This window comes from Myotis nattereri (assembly GCF_964212035.1).
Source record: "Myotis nattereri genome assembly, chromosome: 2".
Lineage (NCBI taxonomy): Eukaryota > Metazoa > Chordata > Mammalia > Chiroptera > Vespertilionidae > Myotis > Myotis nattereri.
Window position 1 is genome coordinate 43846666 of NC_138076.1, and position 16935 is coordinate 43863600.

At 44.2% G+C, this 16935-nt stretch overlaps 1 protein-coding gene across 1 annotated transcript in view; it reads left to right on the top strand.

The window, feature by feature from the left end:
• The window catches only part of ABCC4 (ATP binding cassette subfamily C member 4 (PEL blood group)), a gene marked incomplete at its 5' end in the record, with an annotated part of 254269 nt that overhangs the window by 175586 nt on the left and 61748 nt on the right, over window positions 1-16935 (top strand). Inside the window, 5 exons of the mRNA XM_081082354.1 lie at window positions 5394-5544; window positions 10268-10387; window positions 11509-11619; window positions 12547-12647; window positions 13746-13937. Coding sequence (XP_080938480.1) covers window positions 5394-5544; window positions 10268-10387; window positions 11509-11619; window positions 12547-12647; window positions 13746-13937 — 675 coding nt within the window. The remainder of the gene's footprint in view (window positions 1-5393; window positions 5545-10267; window positions 10388-11508; window positions 11620-12546; window positions 12648-13745; window positions 13938-16935) is intronic.

Below are 16935 nucleotides of genomic sequence, written 5' to 3' on the forward strand. Positions count from 1 at the left end.
AAATTGTGAGCTGTGCCCCACCATTCTACTATGCAGTGGAGTTAGCTAGGACTCAGGATGAAGAACTAATGGAAAGCTACATGAGCCCCAGAGCTGGTGTGGCTATGAAAAGATCCCAGGCCAAATGGGGGAGGAAAGGGATAATGGACACATCCCAAGGAAAGGACAAGTGTGGAAAGTTTAATTTTAGAGTTTGCATAGACCTCTTCCTACACTGACTTGGACGAAGTAAAAAGAAACAGGTGGTCAAAGAGGGATCTGGGAACCAGACTTGATCTCTGAACTCCCTAAGACATGCAAGGAGCCATATCAACACATAACTTACACCTGATTTAATACTAACCCTAGTATTAATAGTATTTATATTAAGGTTTAGGAGCTTACATTTAAGACTCTTCCATATTTTTCTCTTTGCTTCTATTTACCTATAATTGAAGTATAATGAGTATTATTTGATTGGAATTACATTTTACTTCTTAATACTTGTAGAATTTTGGATAGCCTGTTCAAAATTGTACTGCCTCCACAAGAATCTTGTACTAGCCAGCAGCATAATCTGTGTGATAGCCATTTTATGGAACGGTTATTTTTTATCTTATATGTTTCCAAAATAAATAGATAGAAGAATCTCTCCTACACCCACATCAGTAAACAGCTTACTGATCAAAAAACTAGGCATCATTTCTTTCTCCAAATCAGAAGAAAATCTTGCCATGTTTTCTTGCCAAGAAGTGAATCTTGCTTTGTTTATTGCATTTAAGCCATATCTTTTGTGAGATCAGCAATAGTTTAAGGCAATCTGGATGATTTGCCCTTATCACAACTTGGAACGGAATTCTTTGGAGTCTGACTGACAGTAGATTTAAAAGCTTTGAAATTCCTTTGAGGTGTTAGCAATCTTAATGATCCTGGTTTTATTTTTTTAATGCTGTAAGCAAATAATAAAAGTACTGTCTACTGATTAAGTGGCCTTATGATTAAATACATATTTCACTTAGTATTTAATGTAAGTATGCGAACGAGGAAGAGTTCAAATAGTAATGGAGTGAGCCAAAAGTATGGATGACATATTTATTTGCATAGAATAAGAAGAATACATTTTTTACTGCTGTTTATAGAAAACACGTTCTTTGGCACAAGCTTCACAAAGGCGAGCAGGAACAGAATTCCATGGAATTAAGTTGAAAGTAAATCGTGGGTAGATACCTAGGAATTCTTACAGGACTGTAAGCAGTTTGGTAGTTAGATGCCAAACAGGCAAACAGGTCCTTGTGTTTAAAATTGTGCTTGTGAAGGGACCATGTTAAAATCTGTGTATTAGAATGCAATGTTAATTCTAGAGGAAGAGACTTCCTAAGAAATGTAAACGTTTTTACCACCATCTAAATGCAGATATTGAACATGTGAAATAGTCTTTTTTTGTCCTTGGGTTTTATGTATTTATTAAAATTAAATTTGGTTCCTCCCCCCGCCCCCAAAGTCATTGTGCTTTCTGGGCTTCGAATTGATCTATCTCATGAAACTGTTTGGTGTGTGTTTTAGTTTAAACAGTAATTCTTAAATAAACACCTGTTAGTGTGTTCTGTTAGCAAGCATTTTAAAGATCTTTTAATGATCAGTTCTGCTCTGTGAACCGAACACGCCATTATTCCCTAATTAGCTGGGAGTCTAGAACTGGTTACCTCATGGGAAAGACCAACGAAACTAGAAAATGCAGGTAGGAAGGGAAAATAATATAAAATAGGATTATATCTTGATATTAATTTTTCAAATATGAGTCTGATTTGTATATGGGATACAATATTATGTAGAATTTTAAAGAACAGGCACTGGTGAAAAATGACTGAATTATCTGACTTTGGGAAAGTTACTAAACCTTTCTGAGTGTCATTTTCCTGCTTTGTAAATGGAGACGATAATCCCTTCTACTAAGAGTTGATGTGAGAATAAAATTAAGTAATGAATGTGAAATACTTAAGAGGTTGGACACATGGCAAGCTTCATGAAATGTGTATCCATTATTAGTATTTGGGCGGGTGGGATAACCAACATTTCATTGCTTGCCAACTAGATCCAGGGAATTGTGGGATTTCTTCAGTATTATGAGGAAATTTGCCATTAGGCATCAGCAAAGTGTTTGATTGGGCAGGTTTTTAAAACCATTAAATTTTTTCATAAGCACTTTTCCCTTGTTTGCTTTTGTGCACCTTATTAATATTCATTTGGATGCCAGTGTAGTTTGTCAGGAACAGCTGCCCACAGCTGCAGCAGGCTTCCCGAGAATGAGAGGTACCTGTCAGGCATCTTCATAGGTGCTGCTGGCAGGGTCCTCTACCTTGGTCACCCCGGCGTCCAACTCAAGATGCTTGCTTAGTAAGAAGGCCGACCTGGATGGGGTAGACATAGTTGACTTTCCTGGGATACTGTGGTTCACAGATTCTATCTAGCTTTTGTGTTTCCCTTGATAATGACACCAGTTCATGATGCACAAAGTAGAAAATGTCAAATTGATCTTCTATTTTGGAAATTTAGAATAACCCGGTAAGCAGGCATTTGGTTTGGTTTTGATTCAGAGACCCCCACCTTTTTCCTTACGTCTCCCTGAATGCTCAGCAACTTCAGAGCAAGTGTGTCTTCACTAGGAAGAAGCAAGGCTTTCTCCTTAGAGGAAAAAGGACGTGGAATGCAAACAATAACAATAAAAAAAAATGTTGAGTTGCCTTCAGGTTCCTGAGGTTATCAATGCTTGGAAGGCCTAGATTTTTTTTTTTTGGGGGGGGGGGGGGCGTGCAAGGAAGAATATGTAGAGGTCAGAAATTGTAGTAGGCATGAGGTTTATTGTCCATCTTATTTCAGAGGTGCATATTCCAATAAAATAGACCCTGGATACAACAGCCAGAGAAAAGCCGCAGCCTCTCCCCCCTTTCCCCCTGACAACTAATGATGGCAAGCCTGGTGACTTTACTTAAGATCAGACATAGATGCCAGCTGGGAGGACCCTCCCCCATGAGTGTGAAGGACAAGGTGGGCTTCTTCATGGGTGTAGCAGGGTGGGATGCATTGGTTAATCCAGTAGCTGTAAGACATTGTTCAGCTGTGAGTGTAACAGGAAAGAAGCCAGGCAGCCCTAATTTTCTCCATTTATTATTGGAATTTGTTCCTGCAGAATTCCATTCCTCTTGACTCTGGGTTTTGTGGCGATAACCACAGTAGAGACTGGAGAAGCCGTGAAAGCACAGGCGTCTGCATCAAGACAATGCAGTTTGATTCACAAGGGCTCCCGACCACAGTTGCAGCCCTCGTAGTTTCCTCCATCCTCCATCCTCCTCCTGTCTGCGGCTGTGGACATGGATTCTCAAAGTCCACTGTGCTCCTGGCTCTCTCCACGATACCTCGTAACTTCCAGGGAGAACCTGGGGCAGCCACTTAACCTCCGAGCTTCATGGCTCCTTATCTGTCAATGGAAATGACAGTTCTTTCCTCATTCACAAGCTGGTTGTGAGGACCTCTGTGAAAAGTGATTTGGAAGAGCTGTGAAATGATAACCTGAGCCTGCGTAGACGTCACCCTGCTAATCCTTCCCTCACGGATTGCTGTCCTGGGCGGGGTGGTGGGCACCGCCTTGGGCTGGCAGATAGAGGGTGCAGTGCTGGTGCTGAGATGACACAGGAGAGCCGTGTTAACCTTTGCTGCTGGGCTCCTTCTTGGTCAGAAGTTGCATCAACTGTGATTACTACCTGCAGACTCTTCATGCCACTCTCTGTTTGTTAAGCCCACCTGTGAAGTTTGGTCACAAGTCTCTTCTTAGAACGCTCTAAACCGGGTCCAGTATTCCTCCTCGTGTTTCTGTAGCACCCTGTGCTTTGCAGTCTGGGTCAAGTTGCTTTTCCTCTCCCTGTGCCTCGGTGTCTCCATCTGTAAAATGGGATAATATTACTAATTCAGTAGGGCTATTGTGAATTAAATGGGTTAATACACATGAAGTATTTAACATGTAGCCAGATACACAGACAGCATGCAGGAAATGTTAAATATAGGTAGAACATGAAAGCAAAACCCCACTTCCAAAGGTAAACATTTTCCTCCTTTTCTGAGTACTGAATTTGCACCTATCCACTTCTTTTTCTTTTTAATTGTCTAAAGTTTTACATATGTCTCTATCCACTTCTTTATCTCTGAGTATTGCTGAGTCTTCTGATTCTTCATCTGTAATAACTCCTTGCTCGTTTCCTGGGTGGTATCTATTGACTCATGATAGTTTGGGATTCAAGTCTTACCCCCTCTGAGTCTCAAATTTTCTCATCAGCTAAATAAGGAAAATAGCAATGCCTACCGCATGGAGCTACCGAGAGCATCAAAAGAGCTCATGCCCAGAGGGTTCTTATCTCCGTGTTTGGCATACAGTAAGCATTCGATAGGTAGCAGCAGGATCACACCTATGTTTCTGTTCTTTTGTTGGATGGGGAGACATTTCCTGCCATTACAACACGTCTTTGGAAGTGAGGAATTTAATCTTAACAAAACAACTCATTAAATCTATTTTTGCAAAGAATTCTTGGTAAGGGAGGTGAAAGGGTTCCCGGACCCATTTCCAATGTGTGTGAGTGGAGGCTTCCCCACACCAGCAAGCAATTCTTGGATGCCAGCATGATGTCCGAGCATTCGACTCAATTCTGACACCATTTGCCCAGGATGGAATCTGATTCCACAGGTAAAGGGCTCTGTCCCACCAGACCGCCCTTCACTTCACACTCACTTGCAAGCCCAGCTTGTTACCTGTGCTTCTGAATGACTGGCTGCAAATTAGAGGTTTCCATGAGCCCCTTCTGGGGCTCCATTAATTTGCTAGAATGGCTCATAAAACTAGAAAAACCCGTTTACACGCTAGATTACGGATTTATTGTAAAGAATACTAAGGATATGGATCCAACAGCCAGCGAAGAGAGACAGGGGCAAGGTCCTGAATGAAGCTCAAGGAGATTCTGTCCTTGTGCAGCTTGGGGCTCATTATGGTGGAAAGCATTCTGGTTTTCCAACTTGGAAGCTCTCCGAGAAGAGGGCAAGGAACTGTCTGCTAGGGTTTTTATGGAGGCTTCGTTATGTGGTCATGATTGACTAAGTCAATTGGCCATTGATTCAGCCTCAAGCCCCTCTCTTCTTGCAGGACAGTCAGGGGGTAGGACTGAAAGTTTTAATCCTCTAACCATAGATTGGCTCCATTGGCAACCAGTTCTGTTTTTCAGGTGTGTTCCTCAGGTGACTTCATTAACATAAAAGATACCTTGATCACTTGGGAGGTCTGTGCGGGAAATGGGGGCAAAGACGAGATCATTAATTCTTATTATAAATCACAATCTCACAGGAGACCTCTGCATCTGTTTTCACTGTTTCAGACGTTTCTGCAAGTGATTGGTGTGGTCGGCGTGGCGGTGGCGGTTATACCTTGGATTGCAATACCCTTGGTTCCCCTTGGCATCATTTTCATTGTTCTTCGGAGATATTTCTTAGAAACGTCCAGAGATGTCAAACGCCTGGAATCTACGAGTGAGTACGAGGGCTGTCAGGTTGGGATGGCAGCAGTGCAATCTGGCTTCCGTTCATGCCCTGATTAAGGAGACCCTGAAATTCTCATAACGTTAACATGAACTGTGTATTCAAACCTCCTTTAGTCAGTGTGGCCTTTAATGCAAATAGATCAGTGCCATGCTAGATGCAGCCTTCAGCTTCGCATAAGGCAGGAATGGATGTATGTGGAGTAAGATTTCACGGGAATGTGAGCACTGAAGACAGACATTTCCATCCTGGTCATGACATACTTCCTAATCCAGAGCAGAAGACAATACATGTTTCTTAGGTATAAAGTATCTCATCATGTTTTAACTAGTAGAGAAATAAAACAGATTCTCTCCCCCTCCCCCTGAATTTCTAGAAATGACAAAGGAAAGGCGAAGATTGCAGTGGTTCTCAACCTTCCTAATGCCTCAACTCTTTAATACAGTTCCTCATGTTGTGGTGACCCCCAACCATAAAATTATTTTTGTTGCTACTTCATAACTGTAATTTTGCTACTGTTATGAATCGTAATGTAAATATCTGATATGCAGGATGTGTTTTCCAATGGTCGCAGCCCACAGGTTGAGAACCGCTGGATTAGAGGAAGAAAAGGTGTCAGGAAATGCACTCATGTCAGAGTGATACATTTGAAAAATATATTACTCTCACATACTCAAAACATTTCCAATAAGTTGTGGTGGTTAAATGTTTTGAAAAGATAAGCACTGCTATTTTCAGTCTTGCTCTTGTCACCAGTAGTGCCACACTGTTTGAGGGCTCCCCACCCCCACCCCCTTGGGCTGTCCTTATAAATGGATACTGAAAATAATCCCCTCGGGAGGACATAGGAGAGGGATCAGTTTAGTCTGTTACTCTATTCAGCTTCCTAGAGTTAGAATAGTGGGGAAAGCATTTTATGATTAACCATTGTGTTCTGCAGGTAATCACAGAGGATGTACCGATTCAGAGCTTATCTCATTAATGCACAGACATTTATCATCAAAACAACAAAATTATAAGGAGAATAGATACTAATATGTTTTTAAGTCTATAAGGATGATAGCCAAAACATAAAGAAGGAAGATAAAAATTATAAGACTAACATATGTATTTTTAAAATCTATAAGGATGATAGCCAAAACATAAAGAAGAAAGATAATTGTATCAGAAACCTCAGCTGAGGATAGTTACTGCAAAATAACACCAGCTTAGCTTTCTGGAAGCCAGGCTAAGGAGAGAAATGTTGATTCCCACGGTTCTCCGTATCTACCAAGTGGAAAAATGCAAGTTCATCAGGATAAAGGAGTTTTTGTTGTGGCAAATGTGTGTTTCTTTTTTAATAATAAACCCGAGAAGGGCATTTGTCCTACGTATTTGCATAAAGACTAGCGGGTGACAGTTTCATAAAAGCTATAGCCAACTTTTCAGTCATCAAGAAAACCAGCTAAACTACTGTTGAGGGTTGGTTTCCTTAGATCTTCTAATGGGGTGGCGGAGCAGTGTCGTCAAGGTGTTGATAACATTCTGTTGATGTGATTTGTTATGATGACAGGACTTGGAGAAGGCGGGACAAGTGATAAGCCCCAGCCATTTTTTTGTGTAGACAACAAGGCTTCAGTCATTTACTAGTGGAGGCCACTCTTTCCTCCACACCCCACAGATAACCACATGTGGTAGCCAGTTGATTAGACCTGGTGGTCTGTACCATAAATAACAATTCCACTGTTTCCTCTAAGCCGGCGGTTCTCAACCTGTGGGTTGCGACCCCTTTGGGGGTCAAACGATCCTTTCACAGGGGTTGCCTAAGACCATCAGAAAGCACATATATAATTACATATTGTTTTTGTGATTAATCACTGTGCTTTAATTATGTTCAATTTGTAACAATGAAAATACATCCGGCGTATCAGATATTTACATTACGATTCATAACAGTAGCAAAATTACAGTTATGAAGTAGCAACGAAAATAATTTTATGGTTGGGGGTCACCACAACAGGAGGAACTGTGTTAAAGGGCTGCGGCATTAGGAAGGTTGAGAACCACTGCTCTAAGCAATAGCTGACAGCACCTCTTGAGGCCACTGTTGGGACCACCCGCAAAAAGAAGGACACCTGATTGTCTTGGCTAGAAGGCACAAACTTGCTTCATCCGTGTGCTTTGAATAACTGCTAATGTCCCGAGCTTTGTTTTCAGGTCACGCTTGAAACCTTGCAACCTTGGGCTGACATTTAAGCTTTCTTGCTGTCAAATCTACAATTGATCTAATGGTTTTTCATTTTTGCAATTGTGAGCTTAGCAATGTTGAATCATAGAGAAGTACGTAAAGCCTGGATGGCATTTAGTTGTATTTCTTTAGCCAACTCTATTCATTTGGCAAGGCCTGAATTATGAAGCCATATTCACATTTTGTCTGTAAGGGTTCTATGGTCAACTAGCAATGTCTGCCAGGGGCGTTGCTGGAGGAGTGTTAACATGTGTGCCATGTGTTTTCAAGTCATGGATCCTCATGTCTGCTGTTTTAGAGTTCTCATGCCAATTCTTAGGGACTTTGTTCAACTTAAGATGCTTACTAAGATGTCCAGTATTGAGAAAGGCTTGTGAGTTAAGATTTTAGAGTTTTCTAAAGATAAACTACAAAGTGTGTGTGTGTGGCGGGGGGGGGGAGGGTTGCATTTAGTCATACACGGGCATCTTTAACCCCTGATTATTCTCTCTGTGAGGTGCTGTGGCCATGATTAAAAGCACGGCCTTGGGAATAAGCCAGTACTGGGTCTGTCACTCAGCTCTACCAGCTACTTGGATTGATTTTCTTAATCTTGGGCAGTGCTCTTAATCCCTCAGTCTGTTTTTCCCTCTGTCAAGGATATAATACACCTGCCCTCTGGAGTTCTTGTGAGGATTACTTGAGTTGAGGCTTAAACAGTGCTTGCTGGCTTCTGCCAAAGGCATTAAGAGCATGACAGCTAGCAGGTCACCCACAGCATTAACAAGAGCCTATAGCAAGGCTGGCAGCCCAGGGTCCTTGGATGCAGTTCCCCGCCCACCTTGCCAGGGAAGATTTGCAACCCTGTGTCCCAAAGAGTCGTCAGGTTTCACGGAAAACACAGCTGTCTGTCTTGTGAAATGTAGGTTACATTTGTCTGTGACTGGTGACTAATGCCATGGGTGTTACATAGGTCTACTTCAGGATAGTCAGCTTAGTCGGTGGGAAAAAGGATATTACATTGGGCAAGATAATACCGGAGCCTTGGCATCCCCCCCTCTCTCTGTACCAGTTAAATTTCTTTGCAAACCCTCCAATTCACTCATCCTGGTATCCGCTCAGCCCCGAATGGCGTGTGGAAGACAGAGGATAGTTTTCCACAGGCCTAGATTCCTGCTGTACTGCTATCGCTCTTGGGGATGCGGTCAAGAAGGTGATGTGTTCTTTGGCTGCCCTGGTGTTCAAGGCTGGGTGACACCTGTTTTATAGGTCCACCCTGTGGGGATAATCAATTGCCACTGTGACCTCCTAATGAGGGAAGCAAGTGAGGAGGATGTCCAAGCTCTGGAGAACTGTAGCACCTCTTTTTCCTTCTCAGAAGACTTGTCGATGGTGAAATAGTTGATGTGACAACATTAGCTCTGGGCATGAAACCATGAGTTCTCTGCACTGTGTGTAGCACTCTCTTCATATAATGAGCCATGTAACTCCCCTGAGTCATCCTGATGGGCACCTTATATCCAGACTGGCCGTGTTCGGGGGCGGGCTGGGACATCTGCTGGGGGGTGCAGAAAAGGCCTCTGTGGAGCTTCCAACCATTCCGATTTGGCACATGAGCTCAGTCTGTGTTCGTGTTGCTCTCTTCAACGTGCAAGGTTTAAAGGGAACTAAAGTAAAGAGAAGTTCAAAGTTACTCAGTATGGTGGGGAGAGAACAGTGTGAATGCTAGAGTAAGACCACAAGCATAAAACTGGATGGTCCGAACCATCGCAGAATCACTTGTGGTCCTTTGCCTGAATTAGATACAAGGGGAAGTGTGAGGTCATGTCTGCCTGGGAGAATGTTTTCTCCTTTCAGCACTGTCACAGGCTGGGGACCCTGACCCTAGCACTAACCCTAATGGTCCCCAGTCTGGAATGAGCCCCGAGCTGAGTGGATGGTCAGTTGGCCCACAGCCCAGGGCTTCCACACATGGAAGCCTGCTCCCTCCTTGCCTGTAGAACTGTGGATACTCACTGAGCATCCCTAACACATGTGCAGTGCCCACATGCGTGGTATTGTGTGACACACAGACACTCCATGCCAGGCTAAGGAATCAGGTGCTGGCATTAAATTTGAGTTTTTCCCTGTCATTTTATAAAATCTCTGCAGCTTCCTGTAACACAAGTGAGATCTTACCTTCCCCTAAACACCCAGATTTTACCAACAGGTCCTTTGAGCAGGACTGTGATGAATGAGTTAGCAAACAAAGAATTTATCCAAAACTAGCTATGATTTGAAGCTGGTCAAAGATGGGGTCAGAATGAAGCTTTTATTCCCAAGTGGGTAATGGAAAGCATGGTGTGACCAGGGGCTTGAGGGTTGACCTGCAGGGTCCTCCCAGAAGGGGCACAGCCGGTTCTGCCTCAGGCCCTCCGCTGGGAGGCTCTGGCTGTGCTGTTTGTTGGCAGATGCCACCACAGATGGTTCCCCACTGACTTTCTCTGTCTTCTCTCTCTGCTTCCCCAGCTCGGAGCCCGGTGTTTTCCCACTTGTCGTCTTCTCTCCAGGGACTCTGGACCATCAGGGCGTACAAAGCTGAGGAGCGGTTTCAGGAACTGTTTGATGCGCACCAGGATTTGCATTCAGGTCTGTACGTTTCTGGAAACGGTTTCAAAGGATGGGCCCTGCTGCCTCCTGAGCCTTGACCCCCCTCTCAGGTGGCCTTGTTGGCTTTGCATTCTCCCTGCCTCCCCCTGCGGCCAGCCCCACATTCTGTCACTGCACATCTTCCTCCCCTCCCCTGCCCGCTCTGCACTCCCCTCTTCCTCAATAACAGCACACCCCCCCCCCCCCCCCAGCTTGTGCTGTTCTTCTATCATTGGGCCCATGACTGTCTGTCCCTTTGGGGCAGGCGTCAGGAAACTTTTTTTGTAAAGAGCCAGATAGTAAATATTTAAGGCTCTGTTTGCCATATCAGCTCTGTTGCAACTAGTCAACCTTGCTGTTGTAGCACAAATGCAGGCAAAAATAATGCATCAGCAAATGGTTGTGGCTATGTTCCAATAAAACTTTATTTATAGAAACAGGTGGTGAGCCGTTCTTGGCCACAGGGCATAGTTTGCCGACCCCTTTTTTAGAACATGTGGGGTGGCAGAAGTGACTGAGGAAATCCACTTCCTAACTGTCAGATTTGCCACCCTTTTGATATGTAATTTTCCTTGTATCCGTGAAGCTTTCCAATCTGTCTCATATGTTGAAGATAAAGTGGCACTTAGAACGCTACACGCAGATCCCTTTAGTGAGATGGTCATTTAGATACAGGCTCCAAAGGCATAAACACTGTGCAGGGCCCCGGAATGAATATGGAAGGTGCTGGAAACGGACTGGGAGCTGCCCTCTCTGCTGTGGGAGCACCGGGAACAGCACATGAGAGACTGAGCTTCATGTCGAGGCCCAGCTGAGGAAGAAGTGCCCTGACGAGACCATGTTCCCATGTTCTGTGGAGGGATCACATTTCTGTTTATAACTGGGGGTTGAATTTTTTTAATGCATGCTCCCCTCAAAATCAGGAAAAATCCACTGTACCGATGCCTGAGTATAATGCACGTAGCTTTCTGGAATCTTCCGGTTCCCTGGGTGTGCGACTCTGCCGTCTTCCTTGGTGTAAAAATCTTCTGTAGCTCCGCTGAGTACAGTGTCCCCCTCATTCGAAGTGGTTAACGTGGTCTTTCTGCTTTTCCACGTGCTTGCTGTGTTCACAATCCCAGAGGCTTGGTTCTTGTTTCTGACCACGTCCCGATGGTTCGCTGTGCGTCTGGATGCCATCTGTGCCATCTTTGTCACCGTTGTTGCCTTTGGGTCCCTGATTCTGGCAAATAGTAAGTACAGATGGGAGTAACTATTCGTGGTATGATTCCCATGTATGGCTGCATTTACAAGTATTAAATTGAACTCTTGCCACCTTGTCTAATACCTAGTGGGTTTGTATTAGGGCATATGCAGTGTGTGAGGTTGGGTGTGACTCTGCTGTTTGGCCCACGGAGAGGACCACTGGGGTCTGGATGAGTTCCTTTGATCGTCTTTGAATGGGTTGAGACCTGTGCAAATGTAGCAAGCCGACCCCCTGAGCCCCTTGGTAGTGTCTGGTAGTTGTGAGGATAGAACCAAGTTCACCATTAAGCATTTTGTCCAGCTTAGGGCTTTAGGTTTTAGCTACAGGACCACTCAGATCTCTTGGCTGTAGGTGCCTGGTGCACTGGGTGGAGAAAGATGCTCAGCGGCAAGGAATGTTATCCTCACTGCCCCGCGGGTACCAGATGAGCAGGTGTTGGTGTGCATGGCTTGAATTCGCCATCCCTAACTATTCCATGTTACAGCACCAAATCACAGTATTGAACAATGGAACAATGAGAGGAGTGTTTTAGATTTAAAAGCACTGGTTCTTAGTACGCACTGCTTTGTTTTTAGGGGTTTCCAACCACAGTTGCATTGGACCTAGCAAGTGAAATTACATACTGGTCCTGGAAACCACAATGAGGAAACTCTAAATAATGACATACCTATAGCATCTGCCAGGTGTGTGTCAGTCCTGTGGGATTAATAAACTCACTTAGTATTCATTGTGTATTCACAGCAGGGGGTTTTGTGTCCTGGTCTCAATCAGCAGATAGTGAAAGTGTAAACTATTGCTATTATCGAATGCTGTGTTTAAATACTTTAAAGGAGTCTTTTTGGTAAAGTGGCAGAAGGAGCCAGACTCTGGGTTTAGAATGGACTGTCTTGACTCCCCCTTTTTCGTCATTTAGCTTTGGATGCCGGACAGGTTGGCCTGGCACTGTCCTACGCCCTCACCCTCATGGGCATGTTCCAGTGGTGCGTCAGGCAAAGCGCCGAAGTCGAGAATATGGTAATGTTTATCTTGACGTTCTTAGCCTTTTCCAGTCTCCTTCCCATTAAACAGCATAAAAGCACTCCTTATGTAAAATATTAAAACTGTTATTTTTACATCGGAGCTAACAGCGTGTTTCAGATCCTGCTTCCATCTGTTTAAAGTTAATGTAAAATAAAATGTATACATCTTTTTCTCAGTCTTATGTATGCCATGTCAGCAGGTTTTGTATGCCTCACAAGCTGTCTTCAAATGTAATACAGGTCTCTGTGGGAGGGCGGTTCTGAAATCCTGGAGTGGATGCAAGCTAATTTCTCAGAGGCCCATTTATTTATTTTTCTTAATGGGGTAGTTCCTCATTCCTGGTTTTTAAAAAAATTATTATTTTTAGGTTTTTCTTTGTTTAATTAATAGGCATCTCCTCCCCCCACCCCCATTTTAGCATTTAGCAGTTTACCACTGAGCACCTGAATGTGCTGGGGTCCCTCTTTCTGGCAGAATTAAGCTCCTCTCGGATGCCTGGTCAAAGGGGTTGAGTTACCAGTACACTTGTTTAGGAGGGCATAGTCAATATGTAAATTGTCTCCTCTTATGAATATTTGCACCTTCTCCTAAAAAGAGGAAAATAATAAAAATAAAATACTCATTTTGCTCTTCTAATGAAGTAGAAAGTGACTATTACATTGAGGTTTGGTGACCATCAGTTTAATTCATCTATAACAGATGGCCCTTCTGTAGCTTAAATTACCGATTGGTGGCTATACGTAGTCTTTTCTTTAACAAAATCCTCTTGTTTTTGTTTTTTTTTTTAATTCAGATATGAAAAGTAGATAAATGAGATCTTAGCATTCTTTTATCTCATTCTCTTAGTTTTAATATAATGTTGAGGGAAGTACCCGTAAGTACGTAAAAGTGTCAAAAGATGATGAACAAGTTTGTAAATCATCAACGTCTTCATCCAGTTCCTAACTTCTCTCCTTTGGGGGTGTTACAACGTGAGCTATCCTTAATCAACTAGGTATAAAAACAGAATGGTTCAAACTAAAATAAAAAAACAGAACGGTTCATTTACAGTCTCTTACCATCCATAAACCCACGATGTCCTCTGTCTTGCAGATGATTTCAGTAGAAAGGGTGATGGAATATACAAACCTTGAGAAAGAAGCGCCTTGGGAATACGAAAAACGCCCCCCGCCGGCCTGGCCCCATGAAGGCGTGATTGTCTTTGACAACGTTAACTTCACCTACAGCCTGGACGGACCTCTGGTACTCAAACACCTGACAGCACTCATTAAGTCAAGAGAAAAGGTTTGTTTACACCACCCTGCCTCTTTAAAATTTCAGCTAAAGGTTTGGTGGCTGCATCCGACTGTTGGCTTCCTCGTGAATGAGTCGGGGGCCCCTTTGTTCTTGTGTGGGTGCAAATTACATCGGTGACCATAGGTAAACCTTGGAAACTGACCATGAATGTGAATACCAATATTTCTCTCCTCCTGGTGTGAGCTGCCTCATGGTGGTTGCTGAGCCCTGACCGAGGCTGGAACTTACCCTGCCCCAGGACATGGGCCCAGCATCTCATTATTCACGCCTAAGTCTGGGAAGTCAACCCTGGCTACTTGTTAATAACTCTCTAGTATCTGGTTCCGATCGATTCTTACTTCTTCGTATTTCACAGTCCTTCTTTTCCTCCCCAGGGTGGCCTTTAGTCGCTGCCCTCTGCCCCTTGGCCCATTCCATAGACTTGCCTCCTCTAACCCGTCCTTCGCTGTCATTCCCCTGCCCTCCCACCAGCAGGCTGCTTCTTTCTGGGACACTGTTCTGATCCCTATGGGTCCCCAATAGCTCCTGGCCTGGATGATCCACTGCTAGAACCATAGCCCCAGGTCCACTCCATCGGGGGGCGGACGGCCAGCGCTCAGCCACCAGAGAAAATTCTGGAATCCATGACCCAGTCAGGACTAAGGAACCAGCTGGAGGCAGTAAAGGGCCCAGAGACTCACTCAAAGTTGATGGAAGGAAGCCCAGGGGGCAGGGGAAGACACACGTGGGGGACCCAAAGGAGTTGTATCCTGGCCCTGCCAGGGGCTAAGTGCACTGGCAGTGGGACCCTGGGGCCCTCAGCTGGGACCAGGGCAGGCTCTTAAAGAAGTGGTTTAACCAGAACAGACGATGCTGTAGAAAGGTCTACTCCCACCTACTCCTCGAGCCCCAATTCCCAACATGCATTCCCCCCCACACCCCTTGCACTTGGCTAGTGTGATGGTTCTGCCAGAGCATCAGGCCTCCTGGCTTCCCTTCCACAGGGACCCTTTCTTTTCATCACCTGGCTGTTGAGAGCCTCCTTGTTTTCAGCGTCAACTCTAATGCATCTGCCTCTGTGAGACCCTCAACTCTGCCACAGCATCTTATGTGTTCTTTTAAAATAGTGCTTATAGTACCCCCATGTTCATAGAAGGATTCTCACAGTAGCCAAAAGTTGGAAATATCCCAAGGGATTAATGGATAATCAGAATGTGGTAGATCCAAACCATGGGGTATTGTTCAGCCTTAAAAATGAAAGACATTTTGACACATGGATGACCCTTGAAGACATTATGTTAAATGAAAGAAGCCAGACACAAAACGACAGGTGCTACATGATTCCACTTGAATGAGGTTAGGAGCGTAGTTAGGTTCCGAGACAGAGAAAGTAGGATGGTGGTTGCTAGGAGCTGGCGGGAGAGGCGAATGGAAGTTAGTGCTTCATGGGTATAGAGTTGCATCGCAAGGCAAGAGAATTTTGTAGATTGGTGGCACAACAATGATAATGTACTTAACACTACTGAACGGTATACTTAAAAAGTGGTTTAAGTTGGTAAACTTTGTTATGTGTATTTTACCACAATTACAAAATAAAGGTGGTACTTATGCCATGCTTTGTAATTTGGGGTCTGACCTCACAGTACACTGAGGCTTCTTAAGGTCAGGGAGCATCTTATTTTCATCTTTGTTCCCCAGAAAATGGCATTCTGCAGGCACACGGTGGGTGGGGAGGCACCGCTGGCTGCGAGAGTGCGTAATACGCAGGTGTGAAGCGACCAGCAACAAAAACAGACACCCAGGACAGCTCCTGTAAACAACCCATTACCTAGATGCACTAAATACCTTAAGCACTGCTCTTTTAAGCTTTTTTCCACCACAGACCCATTTAGTGGACTATAGCCATAATTTAATGAATGATACCCTTGTGACATGAAAGAATAACTGTTCGACTTAATGCCCAAATGATACCCGGGAGCAGCTCTACTGAGTCACGTGGCACACGCTGGCTCATTATTTCCAGGTATATTGCAGGTCGGGAGGAAGGCGAGGACTGCTGTGTCGGGGAAACATTAACTACCCCTCTCGATGGAGTCCCATCCCTCAGAGCACTCTCGGGGAGGTTCAATCACCGGCAGATACTGTGACAGTTGGATTTCACGTGCCAGACATAAATCTGTTAATTTGCAACATGAATTAAATTTCCCAGGCAACCTTGGAGTAGGAATTATCTAAGAAACTTGGTCATACAACTTAGAAACATAACTGATTTGTTTTCTTCAATCTAAAACACAATCCCCCCGCCCCCCACCTCCCCGTCATAGGATTATTTGAGATTCTAAAATGTTTGTGGGAAAATTGAGTTTGCAGACTGAATTATGGTAACTCCAGTAGCTTGGCTTTTGGTCTGTGTCTCGGCCCACCACAGTATCACTTGGTGCTCCACTTGTGTGTTGGGGATCGTACCTGCCCAGCGTAGTCATGAAATGATTTCCCTGTGCCTGTGGAGGTCCTGGGTCCCATCTCCACACCTGTGCCAGCCCTGTTACTCCTGGACACCCCTTCGGTCTGGCATTTGGTTGAGAGAGGCTGTTCAGGAGACGTGGGGATGTGTGAAATGCTGCTTTATTCTCTTTCACGTATTTCCTCTGCTGTCCAGATTCCTGGAAGTTGTAGTAAATGAGAACGTCGAATAGGTACTAAGCAGCAATCTAATTCACAGAAGAGATAGCAAGTAAAAGAAAGAACCAAAATGAGGTAAATAGCACCCTAGGCAACCTCGTTAGATTCTCAACACTGGCTGCATTTTTCATTTAGGCAATTTTGAGGTTGATGTGATCATTTTAGTGAGTACTGGGCCATTGTAAAGCATTTCCCAGCCCAGGAGGTGGATTAATTTTGGTTTATTATTTTTTTTCTTGCTCAGAGCTATTACTTGCGTAATACCTTTTACAGTTCTGTGCTCGATCTTGCTATAATGTGCAAAAATATTAGTTCCCTGCATTTC